The 20638-nt window shown below is 49.6% G+C and overlaps 1 protein-coding gene across 1 annotated transcript in view; it reads left to right on the top strand.

Moving 5' to 3' along the window:
- The first annotated feature begins 11397 nt into the window (after positions 1 to 11397).
- LOC144798604 (protein S100-A4-like) overlaps positions 11398 to 20638 on the top strand; it is a 45700-nt gene continuing 36459 nt past the window's right edge. The window contains exon 1 of the mRNA XM_078669561.1: positions 11398 to 11574. Within this exon, the coding sequence (XP_078525687.1) occupies positions 11560 to 11574 (15 nt within the window). The 5' untranslated portion in view covers positions 11398 to 11559. The remainder of the gene's footprint in view (positions 11575 to 20638) is intronic.

The following is a 20638-nucleotide window of genomic DNA, read 5'->3' as shown; positions in this document are numbered from 1 at the left end:
GTGTCGTTAACTGTATCAGTGGCTTAGCTAGAAATGCATACTGAGGAATCCATTGTCTACAATAAGAAGTAAGGCCGATAAAAGCACGTACCTCCTTCTGTGTCTTGGGCTGAGGAAGACTCGCTATTAACTGGATACGGTCTGGTGTCAACTGCCTACCCCACTTGGACAGTAAGTGGCCTAAGTAGATCACTTGCTGTACACAGAATTGAAGCTTCGAGGGGGACACCTTGTGCCCCATCTCGGCAAGGAAATACAAGACTGTAAGTGATGCTCGCTCGCAAGCACGTTCAGAACGGGCTGTGATCAGTAGATCATCGACATACTGGAGCAGGGCAGTGTCAGTTGGCATGTGAATGTTGTCTAGTTGTCTTTTAAGTGCTTGACTGTAAATACTAGGACTTTCTGTGAAACCTTGAGGAGCTCGTGTGAACATATAGCTTCTTCCATTTAAACAAAATCCGAAAAGAAACTGGCTGTCTGGATGAATGGGGACACTAAAAAATGCGTTCTTGAGGTCTATGACTGTGAAAAATGACGCTTCGGAATCAATGGCTGTCAATAGGGAAGAAATATCTGGGACAACTGGGTACTGGGGAATAATACATTTATTGAGTTCTCGAAGGTCAATCACTAATCGATATACTGGGGGTGCATTGGGATCAGTACGTTTCATGACGGGAATAATCGGAGAATTACATACATTGGAGTCAGTTTCTACAACTACTCCTTGAGCCATGAGCTCGTCAATAATTTTGGATAAGGCTGCTACAGCCTCAGGTGGCAGTCTGTACTGTCTGATTCGTGGCAGGACTACACCTGGCTTGAGAGTCACACGATGGGGTGTGATTTGCATATAACCAACATGTAAATGTAAATGTAAATGTAGGTATACTTATATAGCGCAACCTGTCACCACAAAGGGCATCCTGGCACTTGCCTAGGGAACCCGTCCTGGTATTCCCCTGTGAGAAGCCCCGACAGGGTGTCCACAGGGTGAAAGTCAGGCATCCCGCCGCGAGGGGCCGTTGTGGAGATTAAGCAAGCTATTGCCCAGAGTCGCAGAGTGTGAACCCATGAGTCGAGGAGGCACCGGGACGAGAATTATCGAGTCCGTGGAATTTTTAGCCCAAGACCCGCCGGGGCGGGGAATTGAACCCTGGTCCAGGACCGATCTCAGATTCCGGGTCTGCCGCCTCTAACCCCTGAGCCACACTTCTCCACTCAGTTGGACCTTGCGCCCATAGATGCTGCGGAACATTAGACAATCTCGGATCAAAATCTCGTAATACATAGTGACCCTTGAAGTCACGTAGGAACAATCGTATTCCCTCTGGGGAGCAGCAAATAACTGCACCTAATTCTTTCAGTGTTTTAATGCCTAACAAATTTTCTGGACATGACTTTGTAAGTAACAGATCAGTAGTGCGGGACAATGGACCTACTTCTAGAGTAACTGGCTGAGATATCTCGTTTACAATAGGCTTTCCTGAAAAACCAAGGGAAACATTTCTAGAGCCTGAGAGCGGAGCCCCTGGAACTTCGGCGTGACTGATGGTGGTCCTACTTGCCCCTGTATCAATCAGAAACTTTCTGTCTTTCCCTAGTACTTGACTGTGAACATAGGGACCTTCTTGATCTACAGGAATCTCGATGAGAGGCAAGCCTACCTCCCTCTCTAGGCTGTTTCATGAATATGGCTGATACTCTGGATACTCGGACTGTGCATACTGGTACATCTGCTGTGTAACATGCTGTGTTGCAGCAATAGGCTGCGGTACTGTAACTGTCTGTTGTGCATTTTGTGGCTGAGGAGTCTGTGAAACTTGTTCTTGTCTAGGCGGACGTGGTCTTTCTTTAGTCTTACCCGTGGCTATATTATGTTTCAGAACTGCACACTCGTTTATAAAATGACCTGGCTGTTTACAATAATTGCATGTCCCTTTAACGGGAGCTACAGGATGACTGGCTTGATTCGGACCCCTCTTCTGACTGTCTTGAGGAACGGATTGTGCAACTAGTACTTTCATTTTCGTGTCTTTCATACGTTTTCTCTCATGTTCTTGCTCTTCTCTGATTCTATTCTGGTGGTACTGGAGCATCTGCAACATCTGGGACGGGGTACTTGCTTGCCATGTACTTTCGACTTTCAAAACTCGATTCTTCACTTGTGGACTTGAATTCTCGACTAATTTAGTAACAAAAAGATGAGGGTATGACTCGCTACTTGTCTTGAGGCCACTGTTTATAATAAAACATTTTTCAAATCTAGAATAAAAATCACTAGTGTCTTCGTCTTGTTTCTGTTTACAGGCTGAGATTGCATCCCAGTCTTCCTTTCTAGTTGCTAATAATCTGGGCAAAACTTGTATTAATAGTTCTGGTAATTCTTTACATTTATCTCCAAGACCGGTACCTGGTACTCGTATCTTATCTTCAGCTTCTAGAACTGCCCAATCGATCTTTTTCTCTCCCACCTCCCAATCTTTTTCCTTGAGTTTCTCATATACCCCTGCGGGCAATAGGACTTTTAGCATTTTAATAATATCTGGATACGTGTATTCTCCCATACGGAGCATGTCTTTTAATTCTCGGTGGAACCCTGCTGGATCTTTGTCATGACAGGGAATTAATTTCTTCATCTCTAAGAGTTCCATCTTTGTAATCGGGGTGTAAACAAACACTCGTTGCATTTCACCAGCTGTTGTCCTAACTGGGTGTACTTCTCGTAACGGATTCTGTCTGTCCATATGAAAGGGTTTACTCTCTGGGGGTGAGACATGAACAAAATGCGGGTTCAAAAACATACTATATTTGTGACGCTGTTCTAGAATGACACTAATTAAATCGGTACCTAAACCTTTCCATCTATACTGGAGTAACTCGTTCAGGACATCGTGTAACGGACCTGGATCAGAATGTTGACCCTCATACAGAGTAATGAGGTGCTGGATCATATACATACCCACCAGTCGCTGCTCGGCTGGGGGCAATTTCAGAAACATTTGTGCCACTATTTCGTCTGGAAAAGTGGTAGAATCAGTAATCCATCGGACTGCTGATCGGACTAGTTCTTGTTCATGCATAGTACTTAACTCACTATAACCGATTCGCGATTTCAGAATGTGATCGGTAGCTTGAAATACTTGTTCTAGAGAACCTTGTTCTGGTGCTGGATGATGAAAAACTGACTTGCGTTCTAGGCGTAAATGGCGGTCTGGAAATCTAGATTTTCCTACATACGCTATTCTGTCGGGATTCTCGTCCTCTACCTCTTCCGTAGGAGAGTCATTCTCTTTCTCGCTTACCTGTGCTGCCTTACGTTGGTCGTGTAACCTTATTATTTCCTTACGAATTTTCTTGTACATACTCTCTATACTACTGATAGTTCTGTGCTTACCCTCGGCTATATTATCACTCCACCTTGTCAGGATTCTCATTTCGTTCGGATCTTTGGTCGGATAATCTTGTTCTCTTATTAAACAATTAATCAGAAACTTTAATATCATGAGCTGGATTTCAGCTTTTCTTTGAGACATGGCTTCGCTAATACTCTGTGGATCATCCCCTGTACGGATGAAACGATATATTCTGTCTAGATCTTCTTTCATATCTGGTAGGGTGTCCAAAAACCCGAGCACCCGTCTTACACGTATGGAATATAGAACCGTACTATCATCACCTGCGACTGGATCATAGCGGCATTCAGTAAGGACTCGTCGGATATCTGCAACGGACTTATATTTGGGCGTACGCTGTAACGCACATTCATGTAACTCTGCCAACGTTCTTCGTTGGTGTGGCGGCGGGGTACCAGGAGGACCTCCCCCTGCGGCCCCTAAACTGGAATCGTCGATTGATACTCTTCGTACTGGCGCGGCGGGAAATTGAAACGTAGGCTGGACCGGGGGTACCGTAACAGGTACTCCGGTGTCTGGAGGAGCAGGAATTGCCTGATTTACAGGGACTGGCGGAACAGGATTTGCATATTCTGGGACTGTGTCGTCCAAATAGGACGAGATGAAAATATCAGCTGCGGTCGGTTTGTGACGTAGCTTGGTCGGAACTAATGGTGGCGGAAAATTACTGGATGCCTCCGGGGTCGCTTTTGGCAAGCCCTCGGCAAGGAGAGGATACATACCCTTAATGAGGGCGTTCCTCTGTCTGTCTGACTGTTCGGTTTTAACTCGTTCACCTATCTCGATTAATTCTCTTTCTTGGGCTCGCTCTATAGATTCTCTACTTAATTCAGACTTTCTGATTTCTTTTTCGGTTCTTTTATGAGATTCTTTGCGCCATAACTCGATGGCATCTTTCTGTGACTGTCTGGCTTTCTTTTTCCATAATGCCTCTTCTACTCTCATGATGCACTCGGCATCCCACGTACCTGATACGGGCCATCTATACTTTTCTTCTAACTGTTTGGTATACTCTACCCATAAATCTAGATATAATATGGCGCTTATGCCATGCTTCTGATACATAAAATGACCTGGACTGTCCCTAGGCGGGACAGGAACTGCTGCTTCTAGCAGACCTTTTCTGGTTTTTAACTGACGTAGTTTAGAAAATAAGGGCATGACTGAACTGTAACTTAGACACAATACGTAATTACAATACACAATGAACACGATAATTACTCCACATTCATACCACGACATTAAAATACATGAAGAACATTTAAAATAACAGTTCGAACAGAATATTACCTGGAATACGGAAAACAGAATACATGAATTTTCTCGAGAACAGAACTGACTAGAACAGAAACTAGATGCACTGCTAAAACAGTACGAAACTCACCGGTCTCATAAAGAGACACGTCAGGACCCGCATCCACCGAAGTGGACACTTCGTTTTGGGATATGTGTACCACCAAACCCCACGGACCAGAGACAATTAGATTGACCCTGTCTAGATACTACCCCAGCAACGGTACTCACCGGGCAGCAAGAACGGAAGGCCTCGGACTGGACTGGACTGCTTCGACGCCGGACGGACGAACTTCCGACTTCTGTTACGGGTGGGCCTCCGGATACCTCGGACCTTGGACTCTCGGCTTGGGCTCTGGTCGGGACTCGCCGCGTTCCTCCACCGCCTCGTCTGGATGCTGGACCGCAACCTCCGTCTCCTCCGTGGGCCTGAGGGATACTTGAAGCAGAAATATCTGCACGTGCACGGTATGGTTCCGTCACGGCTGCAGAGGATCAGGGGGCACGCGTGGCTTCACCGGCGCGTGGGGAAAGGGCAAGTCCCTATTCGGGCGCCATTATGTGGTATATAAATAAATAATACCGGATCTAGGTTTTACTGGACATAGCAATAACAGATAGCTCAATAAATAAGAGTCAAGATTCGAGGTAGTAGGAGTTTGCAGGTTTAATACAGCATAAAGGACAGGAACAGGACAACCTGCACAGGAATAGGATGACAGGGCCTGACAGGGGGGCCCCGACAGCTGCCGGGCAGGATCTGGGATGAGCGCGCTAACATTTAATAACAGTACACAAGCATATATACTAAAACAGTTGCATTACAATGAATACAGTAGGCGGAGCAGTGGGTGTGGTCAATAGCAGTCGCGAAAGATAAGGGTGAAAGTAGGTGTAACAAGAGGCGTATACATAGACATGTGATGTAAACGTAACAGAATATGTCATAAATGGGGCGGAAACATGGAGGGGGCTACCTAAGGAGCCGGGACCTCTAACCTAATGGTGCGCGCAAACTGACAATGACGTGTTACTAGAAGAAGCTGGGGGCTATGAACTCTGTGCTAGGAGCAGAGACTGAAGTCTGGAGAGTCAGGGCAACACGTACCTACTACTATCTAGTATCTGATGTTTAGGGAACATGTTGATAGAATCCAAAAGTTATCAGGGTAAAGGCTAACAGACTCTAAGACTAGAGCATACATTATTCTACATGTAGTGCGTGATGAAGAATATTAAATGACCATAAATACAGTATTTCTCTTGCATGGAGACGTAAAGGCTAGACTATGACGGAAACTATTGATGCGATTCAGTAGCTTAGGAATGCAGAGAAGGAGGGCTGGACTGATAACTAGAATCATAACATACTCTTGGCAGACTCGTAGGCAGAGCCAGGCTGAACCGGGCACTGTGAGGCAGGAAGTAAGTGAAGGGTCAGGAATACAGGTGGGGGCTGTATCGCTCCTCAACGAGGATTCAGGAGACAGGAGCTGAATCTGGTGTCCAGGCCCTTTTGAGGCCTAGAAACGGGGACTTTACAATGAAATAACGTGCACACTGGGAAACGTGGCAACGTAACTTTACATAGGCCTGATATTCGTAGTATTCACGAGAACTAGAAACAGGCATACTAGAGATGGACACAACTGTAATTGCGTCTTTAATCGAACATGGGGAATACATATGCATATTAATCATGCACACATAACATAAGATGGAGGACACGTAGGGACACAGAACATGGCAAAATTTACTTTTCCACACCACACACCTGCACACACCACCCCACCACACCAACAACTTGCACATCACACACCATGGCACCAAAGAAAAATCCCAAGTTCACAGACAGTGAGTTGAAGGTCATGGTGGATGAAATCATCCGTGTCGAACCACATCTTTTCGGCACCCTAGTCCAGCAGACCACCTTGGCAACCAAAAACAACATGTGGGACAGGATAGTGACCAGAGTCAATGCATCAGGGACCGTGCCACGCACCAAACACGAGATCCAGAGGCGGTGGCACGACCTCAAGGCAAGGGTGAAAGGCCTCAGGGCGAAGAACCACCTGCGGGCACACCACACTGGCGGCGGCACTCCCCCAGAGCCCATACCATTTGCAGAATGGGAGGAGAAGGTGCTGGGCATACTGCACCCTGAGAGCCTGGAAGGAATCGAGGAGGGACTAGAGGCTGGTAAGTACAAACCAATGACCACTATCACACTGCCATGGTCTGCCTTGCACAACTGCCAACACACATCTTCCTGGCTCCAATCCATGCATGTGTGCCACATAGTCACCCACATGTGAAGTCCTGGGCTCAAATGCACCCACCATGACCAAACACAAATGTTGCCTCCTACGTTCCCAGCCTTGCATGTTGTCAAAGCAGCCAGCACCACAACTCCCAAGAGGCCCCCGTGTCTACAGGGAGGGTGGTGGTGGGTGGGGGGTGTGAGAGAGGTGGGTGGGGTGTGTGAGAGACCAGCACTACAACTCCCAACAGGCCCCCATGTCTACAGGGAGGGTGGTGGTGGGTGGGGTGTGTGAGAGACCAGCACTACAACTCCCAACAGGCCCCCATGTCAAAAGGGAGGGTGGTGGGGGGTGTGGGGTGTGAGAGAGGTGGGTGGGGTGTGTGAGAGAGGTGGGTGGGGTGTGTGAGAGACCAGCACTACAACTCCCAACAGTCCCCCATGTCTACAGGGAGGGTGGTGGTGGGTGGGGTGTGTGAGAGAGGTGGGTGGGGAGTGTCAGAGACCAGCACTACAACTCCCAACAGGCCCCCATGTCAAAAGGGAGGGTGGTGGGGGTGTGGGGTGTGAGAGAGGTGTGTGGGGTGTGTGAGAGAGGAGGGTGGGGGCTGTGAGAGACCAGCACTACAACTCCCAACAGGCCCCCATGTCTACAGGGAGGGTGGTGGTGGGTGGGGGCTGTGAGAGACCAGCACTACAACTGCCAACAGGCCCCCATGTCTACAGGGAGGGTGGTGGTGGGTGGGGTGTGTGAGAGAGGTGGGTGGGGTGTGTCAGAGACCAGCACTACAACTCCCAACAGGCCCCTATGTCAAAAGGGAGGGTGGTGGGGGTGTGGGGTGTGAGATAGGTGGGTGGGGGCTGTGAGAGACCAGCACTACAACTCCCAACAGGCCCTCATGTGTACAGGGAGGGTGGTGGTGGGTGGGGTGTGTGAGAGAGGTGGGTGGGGTGTGTCAGAGACCAGCACTACAACTCCCAACAGGCCCCCATCTCTACAGGTAGGGTGGTGGTGGGTGGGGGGTGTGAGAGACGTGGGTGGGGTGTGTCAGAGACCAGCACTACAACTCCCAACAGGCCCACATGTCTACAGGGAGGGTGGTGGTGGGTGGAGGTTGTTAGAGACCAGCACTACAACTCTCAACAGACCCCCATGTCTACAGGGAGGGTGGTGGTGGGTGGGGGGTGTGAGGGAGGTGGGTGGGGTGTGTCAGAGACCAGCACTACAACTCCCAACAGGCCCCCATGTCTACAGGGAGGGTGGTGGTGGGTGGGGGGTGTGAGAGACCAGCACTACAACTCCCAACAGGCCCCCATGTCTACAGGGAGGGGGGTGGGGGGTGTGAGAGAGGTGGGTGGGGTGTGTGAGAGACCAGCACTCCAACTCCCAACAGGCCCCCATGTCTACAGGTAGGGTGATGGTGGGTGGGTGGTGTTAGAGACCAGCACTACAACTCCCAACAGGCCCCCATGTCTACAGGGAGGGTGGTGGTGTGTGGGGGGTGTGAGAGAGGTGGGTGGGGGGTGTTAGAGACCAGCACTACAACTCCCAACAGGCCCCCATGTCTACAGGTAGGGTGGTGGCCGGTGGGGGGTGTGAGAGAGATGGGTGGGGTGTGTCAGAGACCAGCACTACAACTCCCAACAGGCCCCCATGTCTACAGGGAGGGTGGTGGTGGGTGGGGGGTGTGAGAGACCAGCACTACAACTCCCAACAGGCCCCCATGTCTACAGGGAGGGTGGTGGTGGGTGGGGTGTGTGAGAGAGGTGGGTGGGGGGTGTTAGAGACCAGCACTACAACTCCCAACGGCCCCCATGTCTACAGGTAGGGTTTTGGTGGGTGGGGGGTGTGAGAGACCAGCACCCATGTCTCACCCCAGAGCAAGATTGAGTCCGCCCACCATTTGGTGACCAGTGCATCTCCTCCTGCAAACTGACAGGTAGATAAACAACTTCTCAGGGGGAACATCCAATAGCAGGACAGGACCACACATATCCAAGTATTGCCTTCCCAACTCCACGCCACCATATTGCCCTGTACTGTCAACCACAACAACATGATGACAACAACAACCATGTCCTGATTCCATGTGATCTGTAATGTTATAATAATAATAATAATAATCCACATTTGTAAAGCGCACAATCACCCGTAAGGGTCTCTAGGCGCTGGGGGCCGTCGGGAAGATTAAGCGAGCTATTGCCCAGAGTCACATGGTGCTGGGCTAACCTGCCGCCGGAGCCGGGGATCGAACCCTGATCCCCAGATTCCAGCGTCAGTCGCCCTGGCCGCGGTTGCTACCAAAAACATGTCATGCCCACAGCATTAATTGTGAAAATCTTGTCCCTCAGGTGATCGCAACTTGACCGGCGAAAGCAGCAACCGCCAGCACCAGTCGCCCCCTCACAGCCAGGACTCTCTGGGGACGATCCCATTGACAGCTCGGGGGCAGAGGACGATGCTGGCCCAAGCAGACTCCCAGGGCCATCAGGCTCCCAGGACATCCCGGCATCCACCACCTTGGCCTGTGTCACTACACCAACACCTGCCATTGTGAGCTGTGCAGCCGCCACCACCACCACCACTCCTGCCTGTGCCACCCTGCCTGACCCTTCGCCCGATGATGGGCCATCAACATCCCAGGCTAGCAGGAAGAGTGGGAGGGAGAGGACACAGGTGAGGCCACAGCTCACAACCAGGAGTGTAGTTGCTAGGCGAGGTCGGGAAGGAGACCCACCCCATCCTGGGGCCGAGACCCTGGAGGCCATCGCTAGAGTCAATGCCTCCTATGAGCGGTCGCAGGCACAGTCTGATCGGGCCCACCAAGACTCGCAAGAGAGCAGCCAGCTGTTGCGGTCCATCGACACTCGCATTGGCCAAATTGTGGACTTCATGAGCCAGCAAACTGCTCTGTGGAGGGAGTGGTTGTCCCGCGCCACACCACCACCCCCTCACCCAAGTGCTCAGCGGGACAGGTCACCAACACCACCGCCACCATCACCTGAGGCCACGGACAGGGAGGTGGGCCCTGACCAACCTGCCCCACAGCTGGCTCCGCTCCGGTTCCAAGACGGAGGAGCCGTCCGAGGCTGGATGCAGCTGAGAGCAGTGGAAGTGCACCATCTACCCGCTCGAAGAGGGGCCGCCACTGACTTCACCCTTCCTTGAGCCTGCCATTCACCCTGTCAACTATCCTGCCCCACAATGCCAAGCATTGGCACACGTCTGTTGGACTAGATGGACATCACACAATGTGGTGTCCCCACAGTGTTTTCATCTGCCATGACCTTCAACTCTCACTTCCCCCCAACACCTTCTTGTAAATATGCACCAACATCAATCCACAACCTGTAAATAAACACCACGTTAACACTCTATGCTGTGTGACCTCAATGTTTTAATCACATGTTTGTCTAATAAATTGCCATTACCAGGTGCAGGGATCAATGTTCTGGAGAATCATGCCTCTGTGGGAGTGACCTAGGGATAATGAGAGAACAACAAGCACAGGTCAGGAAAGTGATTCACAACCATCACAACACACTGTACTGCAACATCCCGCAAACCACACTCAAGTCAAGTCAAGTCAAGAATTTGTATAGCGCACTACTCACCCAGAGGGTCTCAAGGCGCTTGAGGGAGAGGGGTTCATTACTGATCAAACAACCAAGTCTTGAGTTGCTTTCTGAAGGAGAGGTGGTTCTGTGTAAGGCGGAGGTGGGTGGGGAAGGAGTTCCAGGTTTTGGCCGCTATAGGAGAAGGATCTTCCTCCCATGGTGGCTCTCCGGATGCGTGGAATTGCGGCGAGGGCTTGGTTGGACGATCGTAGTTGACGGGTAGGGGTGTAAAAGGTCAGGCGGGTGTTGAGGTAACTTGGTCCTAGGTCGTGGAGGGCAGTGCTTAATTTGTGCCGGTGCTTGCCGGTGCTTGCCGGTGCTTAGCACCGGCACTTATTTGTCAGGGCCGGGTCTATCGACGATATAAGCTGCTGCCTGCTCAGACTTCACTCCGGTCTCCCCCGGTAGCAGCTAAGAGCTGATATTGCTTGCGTTACTGACTGTGCTTGACATATGGAAGCACGCCCGCCCTATTATGAAACACACCGCCAGAAACTGCCTCGGTCCCTGCCTCAGCGTGCACCAATATATCACAGTAGTGCTACCAATGACCGATTGGAAAAGGTGTTAGTACGCAGGCCCCGTCCCTCCTTGGCAAATCCTGAAGTATGGGTCCCGACATGGATCAGTGATCACTATTTACGCCCGCGGGCCCGCCCCAGCAGCATACTGCGCAGCCTCAGCACTAATCGGGCGCCGAAAGCAGAAGAAGCAAACTGCGTGTTGCGCAGCAGGCCTCGGGTAATTTAAAACTCCACCCGCTGCGGTAAATTTAAATTAATGATGACCCCCAGCCCCCGCCCTCGGACTGTGGGGGCTGCAGCAGCCCACTGCCCAGCTCTGCTCTGAGCTCTGCCTGCTGTGAGCCTGAGTGAGTCGGGAGGGTGGGGGGCACGTTTGCCGTTCGAGTGAGAGAAGTTGCGGCCAGGCTCTCGAGAGGCGGGCAGTCGGCCCGTAAACCGGAATTCCATGCTCTACTCACAAGTAAGTGTGAGTTCATTGGAGTGTCAAATTTTCTTTTAAACGCTTGCCTGGGAAAATATGTAAATGGAGTGTATTAAACTGTACTTCCTCTGCATTTGCGTCTTGACAGTATAGATGCAAGAAACTAATTGCTGAAGTTTCCGGAGCACATTTTTACTGCCTGCACTGAAAGAGAGCTGTTATTATTTGTTTAAAGTATGTAGCTGAATGGGGTCAGTCCGCTGCTCCATGTATGCAGCTGCTGGTTTCCCAATTGCTGCACTCTGCAAAGACTAATACTTCACGGTGGTTTTCGTCTTCTGGCTTAAGGTTTTATACTATATTTCATGCTGCCTACACTGTGTATTCAAATGATATTTTACAACTTCCCCACCGCCTCCTTCAGGTGAACTTTAAACCTCCACCTTCCTTCCTAGGAAGCCTCAGTATTGATACAATATCGGCATCGTTCCCAGCTATTCTATGGGTAAATGATTATTTTCTTATCAAGAAGATCTAACAAAATGCGCTTTTTCTCTTTCATTTTACCCTCCCCACAGTCCGAACCAATGGGAGAAGTCTCACTATTAGGAAATATCCCCAGTACGGAAAACACACACTACTGTTTAAAGATGGAGCTTCCTGCTTTATCAGAGCAAGTGCTGAGAGCGGCCTTCCCAACCTGGCAATAGCCAGCCCTAGGTAGCCCTCTATAAGGAAGTCTTGATGCTCTTGTGTTGTATGTATGTAGTAGGCATCATCGTGGCCTTTCCATCGTCTCTGCGAACAATAGTACCAGCCTGAGAAAGAATGGTTAATGGCAGAATATGAAATGATGCACATGCAGGATGTGTGGGACGGGTGCACAGCCTTATATCATCGAATTTAATGGCTCTGCTGGTGCCGTGACAGCTAACAAGAAGGCTCTTTAAAATAAAAAATCTTAAGCATGTAGAAAAAGCCTTGGGCTCATGTAACTCGTTGGCTCTCAGTGCCAGGAAGTAATCTGTTCATGGATGCACTTCTTTCACAGGGGGGACATACAGTGGAGCCTTGTTATCATGGACATTGGAAGATACCCAGATTCTTTCAGACTCACAGGTCGACTACAGAATGAAAGATGAGACAGAAGCAGCTGACAAGCAGCTTGTTTGAATCACTTTGAGTTGAAACCAAACATATCTGTTTAATACATTTGCTTTAATTAATCTGTCGATTAATTCTTCTGGAAACTGATTTTCTGAGCTCAGAACGATAGGATAAAGTCGTGCACAATGACAGTATGACCACAGAAAAGAAAGTTAAAGGGTGTGGCACCACTCCATGTTTGGGCAGACACGCATGTGTTGCTTGTCAATATGACAGCTCTGGATTTGATACGACTGCAAATAGTATTCTCACCAAAGACCCACATGAACTACAAGACTGGTGCATACTTTTAGGCTAACATTGGTGAGACAGTGCACCTTTAAGGAACCTACCACTCTTGAAAAAAACTAGAATTGATTAGTTTATATTGTGAAAATTACGTGCAAGCTGCAAGATTCCAGGCAGAGCTGTGACCACTATGGGCTCTGTATCCCGTGGCACATTTTGGAATGTGCTCCAGTGTAAGCAGAGGCCCTGAGTGTTCATCCACACCTGTTTTACCTTTTTCAATATGGGTAGACATGATTCTGGTGCCAGGTCTGCTGCAGCATTATTATTATTTGTGGATATCTTAGAGCACATCACTCACTTTTTAGGGGTCTTGTGGTGCTATAAAATAGTCCTTCAGATGGAAATGTTGGTGTTACTGACAAGGCTTGCAGTCACGGTCTCAGAAGAACTTGTCTCAGAGTGGTGAATCTGCTACCATTGCAAATTGACGCTGCACAGTAAGCCAGAGTCCGACTCCCACACTGCATGCAGTACTGAACAGGCAAGACTCGAGCACAGGTGACTGCATGAGTGAGTCCACTACTGTTGCAGCTTAGACATTACAGCTGAGGACGAGGTACGTGTTTTTCATGTTGGGGGCTCACATCCTTCTGTTGTGGGCCGGGTCCCACGTGGGACAGAGAGGCCCTGGAATCTACACTAATTCTCTGCATGCTGACTTGATTGATTGATTGCCGGCAGTAAGGAGGACCCAAGGGGGTCAGTGTGGGTGAGGCTGCTAGGGCATCTGTGTTTTAGTAGTTAAGCTAACTTGCTATGGATACTGTTGATAAATAACATTGATGCTTCAATCAATCTGAATTGCCTGCGCCCCCTGTCCTGTGGTGTACTGAGTCTGAAAACTGTGCAGTCATGCAGCCTGACTCTGCTCTGCTCCGTTTTCAGCTGCCTGCCCTTAGTACAATTTAGTTCAGTGACTTCTTAGTTACTCGGTGCTCAAATGGGTTTAATTTCTGAAATTATTTGTATGACTAAATTGCTTAATGCTCTCGTGAGAAAGTGTCACTCATAGTTGCTAAAATGTCACTCATAATTACACTGAAATTGTGAAAATGTCACACTTAGCAATCTGAAACCTTGGCCGCTATGAACTGAAAGGCAGTCTCAGTAAAGTGTAGCCTGTTGTTCTGGGGTCTCGTCTCACTGCGTTTGATTCAGTTTGCTAATATGGGGCAGCCCGGTCCCTGCTGCAGTCAGGCAGAAGCCATGACGGTAAGATGCGTGCAAGGGGCAGTAACTCTTTCTGCAACATGTAAGGAATAACCTTATTTTTAATATAGTACTTAGTGCATTAGTCGTGGTGCTTCATAGTACTTTAAAAACTACCTTTTTTGGTGGTGCTCATTTTATTGACTTCAAAATTAAGTCATAGAATGAAAGAATCTCATGTTGTATTTAAATCTTTGCTACTAGGCACTAACTTACTGAGCTATATTACTGGCATTCTAGACTGAACTTTAATGCAGTGTAGAAGTTCAAGCATCTTAGTTATTTCGTTTAGCAGCATTTTCCTGTTGTCGTTTTATACTGTGAGTCAGCCCTGCGGTAGCTAGCATTGTCACGGGCACTATTATGTGAGAATCTGCTTGAATGTAATTTATTTTCAAAATAGGGAGAGGACTGTGCTTGAAAAAGCATGCTTAATGAAAGAAATGATTCCACTTGAAATGGGAGGAACAGGCTGGTATGGTGGATGGAAGTTCACAGGCACTCCAGAGGAATGGAGAGACATTCCAGTCATGGCAATGTTATTGAAAGGGATATTATTAATGAAATTTAACATACCTATTTCGTGTACAGGATCAGAAGGCTAGCAGCATGTGAAAGTTTTCGTGCTTTTAGCATGTTCCTGTGAGAGCACCTGTTTAAGCAAAACAGGCTCACTGGCCAGGGCGTGGGGGTGTACAAAGCATAATATAAAGGTTATTAGTACAACTTGTCTCAAGGGGACCCCCGAGATCTTTTATTCAATCACTACACTTGGTGCATTTCTTCCTTCTCCCTCCTTTCGTTCCTTAATTCTTTTCCTGCTCCTTTCATCCCTTCTTTAATTTCTTTCTTTCTTATCCTTAACCATTCCTTCTGCTTTTATTCCATTTTCCTTTGTTCTTTGTAGTCATCCATCACACACCGTTTGCTTCCTTTTTCCCTCTATCCTTCACTTCTTCCACATTCTCTTTTTTTCCTCCTTACACCCATTACTCATTTATTTCCTTCCTGTCTGAATTTATTGTTGCCTTCCTTAATGTATTTTTTCCTTCATCCCTTTCTATCTTTCAAGCAGTGCAGTACAAGCACATTGTTTTTAAGTTGGGAAGCTGCCTCACGTCCTTATATTACCTTTCCTAAAGCTGCATTTTGACCTTTACTTACATTCTGTAATTCAACTTGACTTATAAGTTGTTGTTATAGACTTTCTGTACTTTATAATATATTATATTGATTTGCATAGCGCACTAATCACCCAAGAGGGTATCCAGGTGCTTGGGCAATGGGCAGATGTGTAGGTGTGAGGTATTCGAGGTGCTTATGTAAAGAGCCAGGTATTCAGCTTCTTGCTGAACTCTAGAAGTGAGGAGGTGGCTCGGATGTGTTGAGGCTTGTGGATGTGGATGGAGCCAATAAAGGTAGTAGGTGGAGCCATTTGAGGAAGTGGGTGGAGCCAGGGAAGTGGGTGTGGCCTTCTAAAAAAATGGGAGCACCTGTACTTCATATTTTACAAATTAAGCACTGGTGAAGGGTCTTGTGTGCGTGAGTGAGGAGACGGAACGTGATTCTCTTGTTGACGGGGAGCCAGTGTAGGTCTCTCAGGTGGCCGGATATGTGGTTGTGGCGGGGTACGTCTAGGATGAGTCGAGCGGAGGCGTTCTGAATGCGTTGAAGTCTTTTCTGCAGTTTGGCAGTGGTTCCGGCGTAGAGGGTGTTTCCGTAGTCCAGTCGGCTTGTGACAAGTGCTTGGGTGACCGTCTTCCTTGTTTCGGTGGGGATCCATCAGAAGATTTTTCGGAGCATGCGTAGGATATTAAAACATGATGATGAGACGGCGTTGACTTGTCTGGTCATCGAGAGGGAGGAGTCTAGGATGAATCCCAAGTTGCGAGCATGGTCCGTTGGTTTAGGTGCGCTGCCTAGGGCCGGGGGCCACCATGAGTCGTCCCAGACAGAGGGGGATGACCCTAGGATGAGGACTTCCGTCTTGTCGGAATTCAGTTTTAGGGGGCTGTTCTTCGGCTACGTCTTTCATCCCTTCGTGTAGGTTGGTTTTGGCGGTGTTTGGGTCTTTGGTGAGGGAGAGGATCAGCTGTGTGTCGTCTGCGTAGGAGATGATGTTGAGGTTGTGCTGGCGTGTGATGGATGCGAGGGGATTCATGTAGACGTTGAAGAGGGTGGGGCTGAGCGAGGATCTTTGTGGTACGCCGCAGATGACTTCGGTGGCCTTTGATGTAAAAGGGGGGAGGCGATCTCTCTGGGTTCTTCCGGCGAGGAACGAGATGATCCAATCCAATGCTTTATCTTGTATTCCAATGTTGCTGAGGCGTTGTACAAGGGTACGATGGCAGACCGTGTTGAACGCTGCAGAGAGGTCCAGGAGGATGATGGCCGCTGTTTCCCCGTTGTCGAGAAGAGTCCGGATGTCATCTGTGGCTGCGATGAGGGCGGTCTCGGTGCTGTGATTGGCTTGGAAGCCGGACTGTGAGGGTTCGAGGGAGCCGTTAGACTCAAGAAAGGGGGCGAGCTGACTGTTGACGGTCTTTTGTATGACTTTGGTGGGGAATGGGAGGAGCGAGATGGGGCGGTAGTTCTTAAGTTCGGTGGGGTTAGCTGTAGGTTTTTTCAGGAGGGCACTGAGTTCGGCATGTTTCCAGCTTTCTGGGAAGGTAGCGGTGTTGAGGGAGCAGTTGATGATGTCCCGGAGTTGGGGTGCGATGACGGAGTCGGCCTTGTTGAAGATGTGATGGGGGCATGGGTCGGTTGGAGATCCGGAGTGGATGGAGTTCATCAAGCGGATGGTGTCTTCGGTGCTGATCGGGGTCCAGGCGCGAAGGGTGGTGGTGGGGGGCTTCAATTCAGTGGTGAGGGGAGTGGACTGGTCGCCGAAGCTGTTATGTATGTCAGCGATCTTGCTGTGGAAGAATGAGGCTAGAGAGTCGCAGAGGTCTTGAGAGGGAGTGATGTCGTTGTTTCCGGCGCTGGGATTGGTGAGTTCTTTGACAATGCTGAAGAGTTCCTTGCTGTTGTGGGCGTTGTTGTCTAGTCGATCCTTGAATGCTGATTTCTTGGTGGTGCGGATCAGCTGGTGGTGTTTGCGGGTGGCGTTCTTGAGGGCGGTCATGTTGTCTGTGGTTGGGTTTCTTCGCTAGGTTTTCTCGAGGGTGCGGCAGTTCTTTTTGGAGTTCTTGAGGTCGTCAGTGAACCAGGAGGCTTTTTTGCTTCCGGGCTTGTTGGGATGGTTTTTCATGGGTGCTAATTCGTCAGCGCAGTGGGTGATCCACTGTGCGAGATTGATGGCTGCTTGATTTGGGTCCGTTGATCTGGCGGGAGGGTTTTGGTTCAGTGATGTGGTGAGCTGGTCGGTGGTAATTTTGTTCCAGTTTCTGCGGGGAGCTTGTTGCGGGTGGTGGTGGGTCGTGGTCTTTCTGAAGCTGAAGTGGACGCAGCTGTGGTCTGTCCAGTGGAGTCCCGTGGCGTGATTGAATGAGATGTGGTTGCTGGAGGAGAAGATTGGGTCGAGCGTGTGTCCGGCGTAGTGGGTGGGGGTATTCACCAGTTGTTTGAGTCCGAGATTGGCGAGGTTGTCCAGCAGGGTGGTGGTGTTTTTGTTGTTGTTATTCTCGAGATGGAAGTTGAGGTCCCCTAGGAGAATGTAGTCTTTGGAGGGGAGGGCGTGTGGGCTGACAAATTCAGCGACGTCTTCGCTGAATTGTGTGCGGGGTCCTGGAGGTCTGTAGATGAGGGTGCCTCTGAGTGTGGTCTTGGGATCGGTGTGTATCTGGAAGTGGAGGTGTTCGGTGGCTATGAGGGTGTCTTCGGAGCTGGTCGAGATGCGAATGGTGTTCCTGTGGATGATGGCGATGCCTCCTTCTGTTTGGTTGATGCGGTCCTTTTGGATAATCTTGTAACCCATCACCAATTAAGTGGATCACAGGACACACATCAGGGAGCATTGCATGTACAACATCTCACACACACATCTGCAAAGAGAACATACCAGAACAGGCAGCATAGACACACCACGCCCACACATCACCACCAAACATCCATCACGCATTGTCTATCTGCACAAGAGGTAGCTACTCACATTCAAGGAAAATAGCGATCAATGAGCTGACGCCTCTGGTCCACACCTTCTTCCTCCCCACTATCCTCATCAGTGGACATGGGTGGGATGGGAGGCGAAGCAACCTGTTGGTCTTCAGGGTCCATGATCAGTTCAATGTTATTGCGCAAGGCCAGGTTGTGGAGCATGCAGCAGGCAATCACGATTTGGCATACTTTGCCTGGTGAGTATTGCTGGGCCCCTCCGGTTTTATCCAGGCAGCGAAACCTAGACTTCAGCATTCCAAAAGTAAGTTCACTGACCTGACGTGTCCTCCCATGGGCCTCATTATAACGCAATTCACCAGGGGTTGTCGGATTCTGTATGGGGCTCAGCAGCCAGGGGCGGTTTGGGTACGCAGAGTCGCTTAGGTGGGGGGATGATAGACACAAATATCATTACCAGGATTGGTGGGAACACCATGCCACACATACAACACAATTGTCCTCACAGCACACTCACCTACAAGGCACGCACGTTCTGGACGCAGATTAGCCATCAGTTGGGGGACAATGCTGCTCCGCAGGATGTGGGAGTCATGGGCGGACCCGGGAAATCTGGCACACATATGGGAGATGATGTTGTCAGCCAGGCACACCACTTGCACGTTGATCGAATGGTAGTGCTTCTGATTCCTATATACAGGTTCACGTGCCTGGGGTGGAATGAGACCAATATGTGTTCCATCAATGGAACCCACTACGTGTGGTATCTGGGCCAGGGCATAGAAGTCCCCTTTGACTGCTGCCAACTCTGCTGGACGTGGAAAATGGATGTAATCATCCTTGTAAAGCATCATGGCATTCAGAACATCCCGCAGTACCATGCTGAACATGGATTGTGACATCCCCCCGGCATGACCAACTGTGTACTGGAAAGTGCCAGTTGCAAAGAAGTGAAGTGCCGCCATCACCTTTGCTGTGGGTGTTATAGCTCCTGGATATGTCCTGCCTGGCTGCAGATGAGGTGACAATTGTGTTACAAGCTCCTGCAATCTACGTCGATCAAGCCGGAATTTCCGGATCACCTCCTCGTTAACCATGTCCTCCAGCACAGTGTATGGTCGATGCACATTTGGAGCCCTCCTGTGTGGGAGTAGATGGTAGCAGATGTAAATTGACCAACAACGCATAGCTGTGCCACACTATCACATCTTGACCAACACAATGCAAATAATACATGTTGTAGACAGTGATTATATGTGTGACGTGACCAATATATAAGGCAATACAGCTAACTCCACACACAATGTTCAACCACAAACAACATCCTGTGTGCAAACATGTCCAATGTAACGTGCACACATGTTGAAATATCTGGCAACAACACATGACTGAGGGCCCATATGTGGACAAGCGTCCCCACAGACACACATGTACGTGCACACACAACATGAACATGGAACACACCCTCCTTGTCTTCATGACCACATCTACAATGCTGGGCCTCCTCACATGACATGCATGGGCACGCAACAACAGACACGCATACACAGAATGCATGTACACCCACATCATTGTTACTTGCACACACAAACCACACACTCACAACAGCTTATGAATGTGGGTACACACCCTTGATGTACTGTGTAGATGTGTACAAATGGAAACGTGTGTCCGCAAAACCAAGACGTCAACACGTCGCCATGCACATCTGACGCAACTTGGGTGCACATTACTGCAACAAATGGACATGAATGTCACACGTGGACACGGTCCATTGACTTGACATCATTATTCTTGCAGCATTCCGGACATGTCCTGACACACATGTACAACTATGAACATTACATGCGAGCGGAGACATGCAGTGTGTGTACATACGCCATCTGGGGACGCCTTCCACCAACACAGAAGATGATCGTTGACACAGCTGTATGGTCAAGGACTATCCCGGTCACACCCCGCAAAACGCATGTGCGCACTACCGCGACGGTGCATCATTTGAAACTAATCACTCACTGGCGTCGCTATGGCGGTGCACGCATTCCGCGGGGGTGCTGCAGGTTAACACATACATTTGAAATGCAATTCGAAATGACAGTTGATACCCCCCTTACAGTCACATTGCTGCACCCACCGCTGCCCACCGGTCCTGGCCGGTCACCCACCGCCGGGGGCTGGCCGGTCACCCACCCACCGCCGGGTGGAGGCCGGTCACCCACCGCCAGTACTGGCCGGTCACCCACCACCAGTCCTGGCCGGTCACCCACCGCCGGGTGCAGGCCGGTCACCCACCGCCAGTACAGGCCGGTCACCCACTGCCAGTCCTGGCCGGGCACCCACCGCCAGTCCTGGCCGGTCACCCACCGCCAGTCCTGGCCGGTCA

This window comes from Lissotriton helveticus, chromosome 12, assembly GCF_964261635.1.
Source record: "Lissotriton helveticus chromosome 12, aLisHel1.1, whole genome shotgun sequence".
Classification (NCBI taxonomy): Eukaryota; Metazoa; Chordata; class Amphibia; order Caudata; family Salamandridae; genus Lissotriton; species Lissotriton helveticus.
This window is presented reverse-complemented; position numbering and strand designations above follow the sequence as displayed.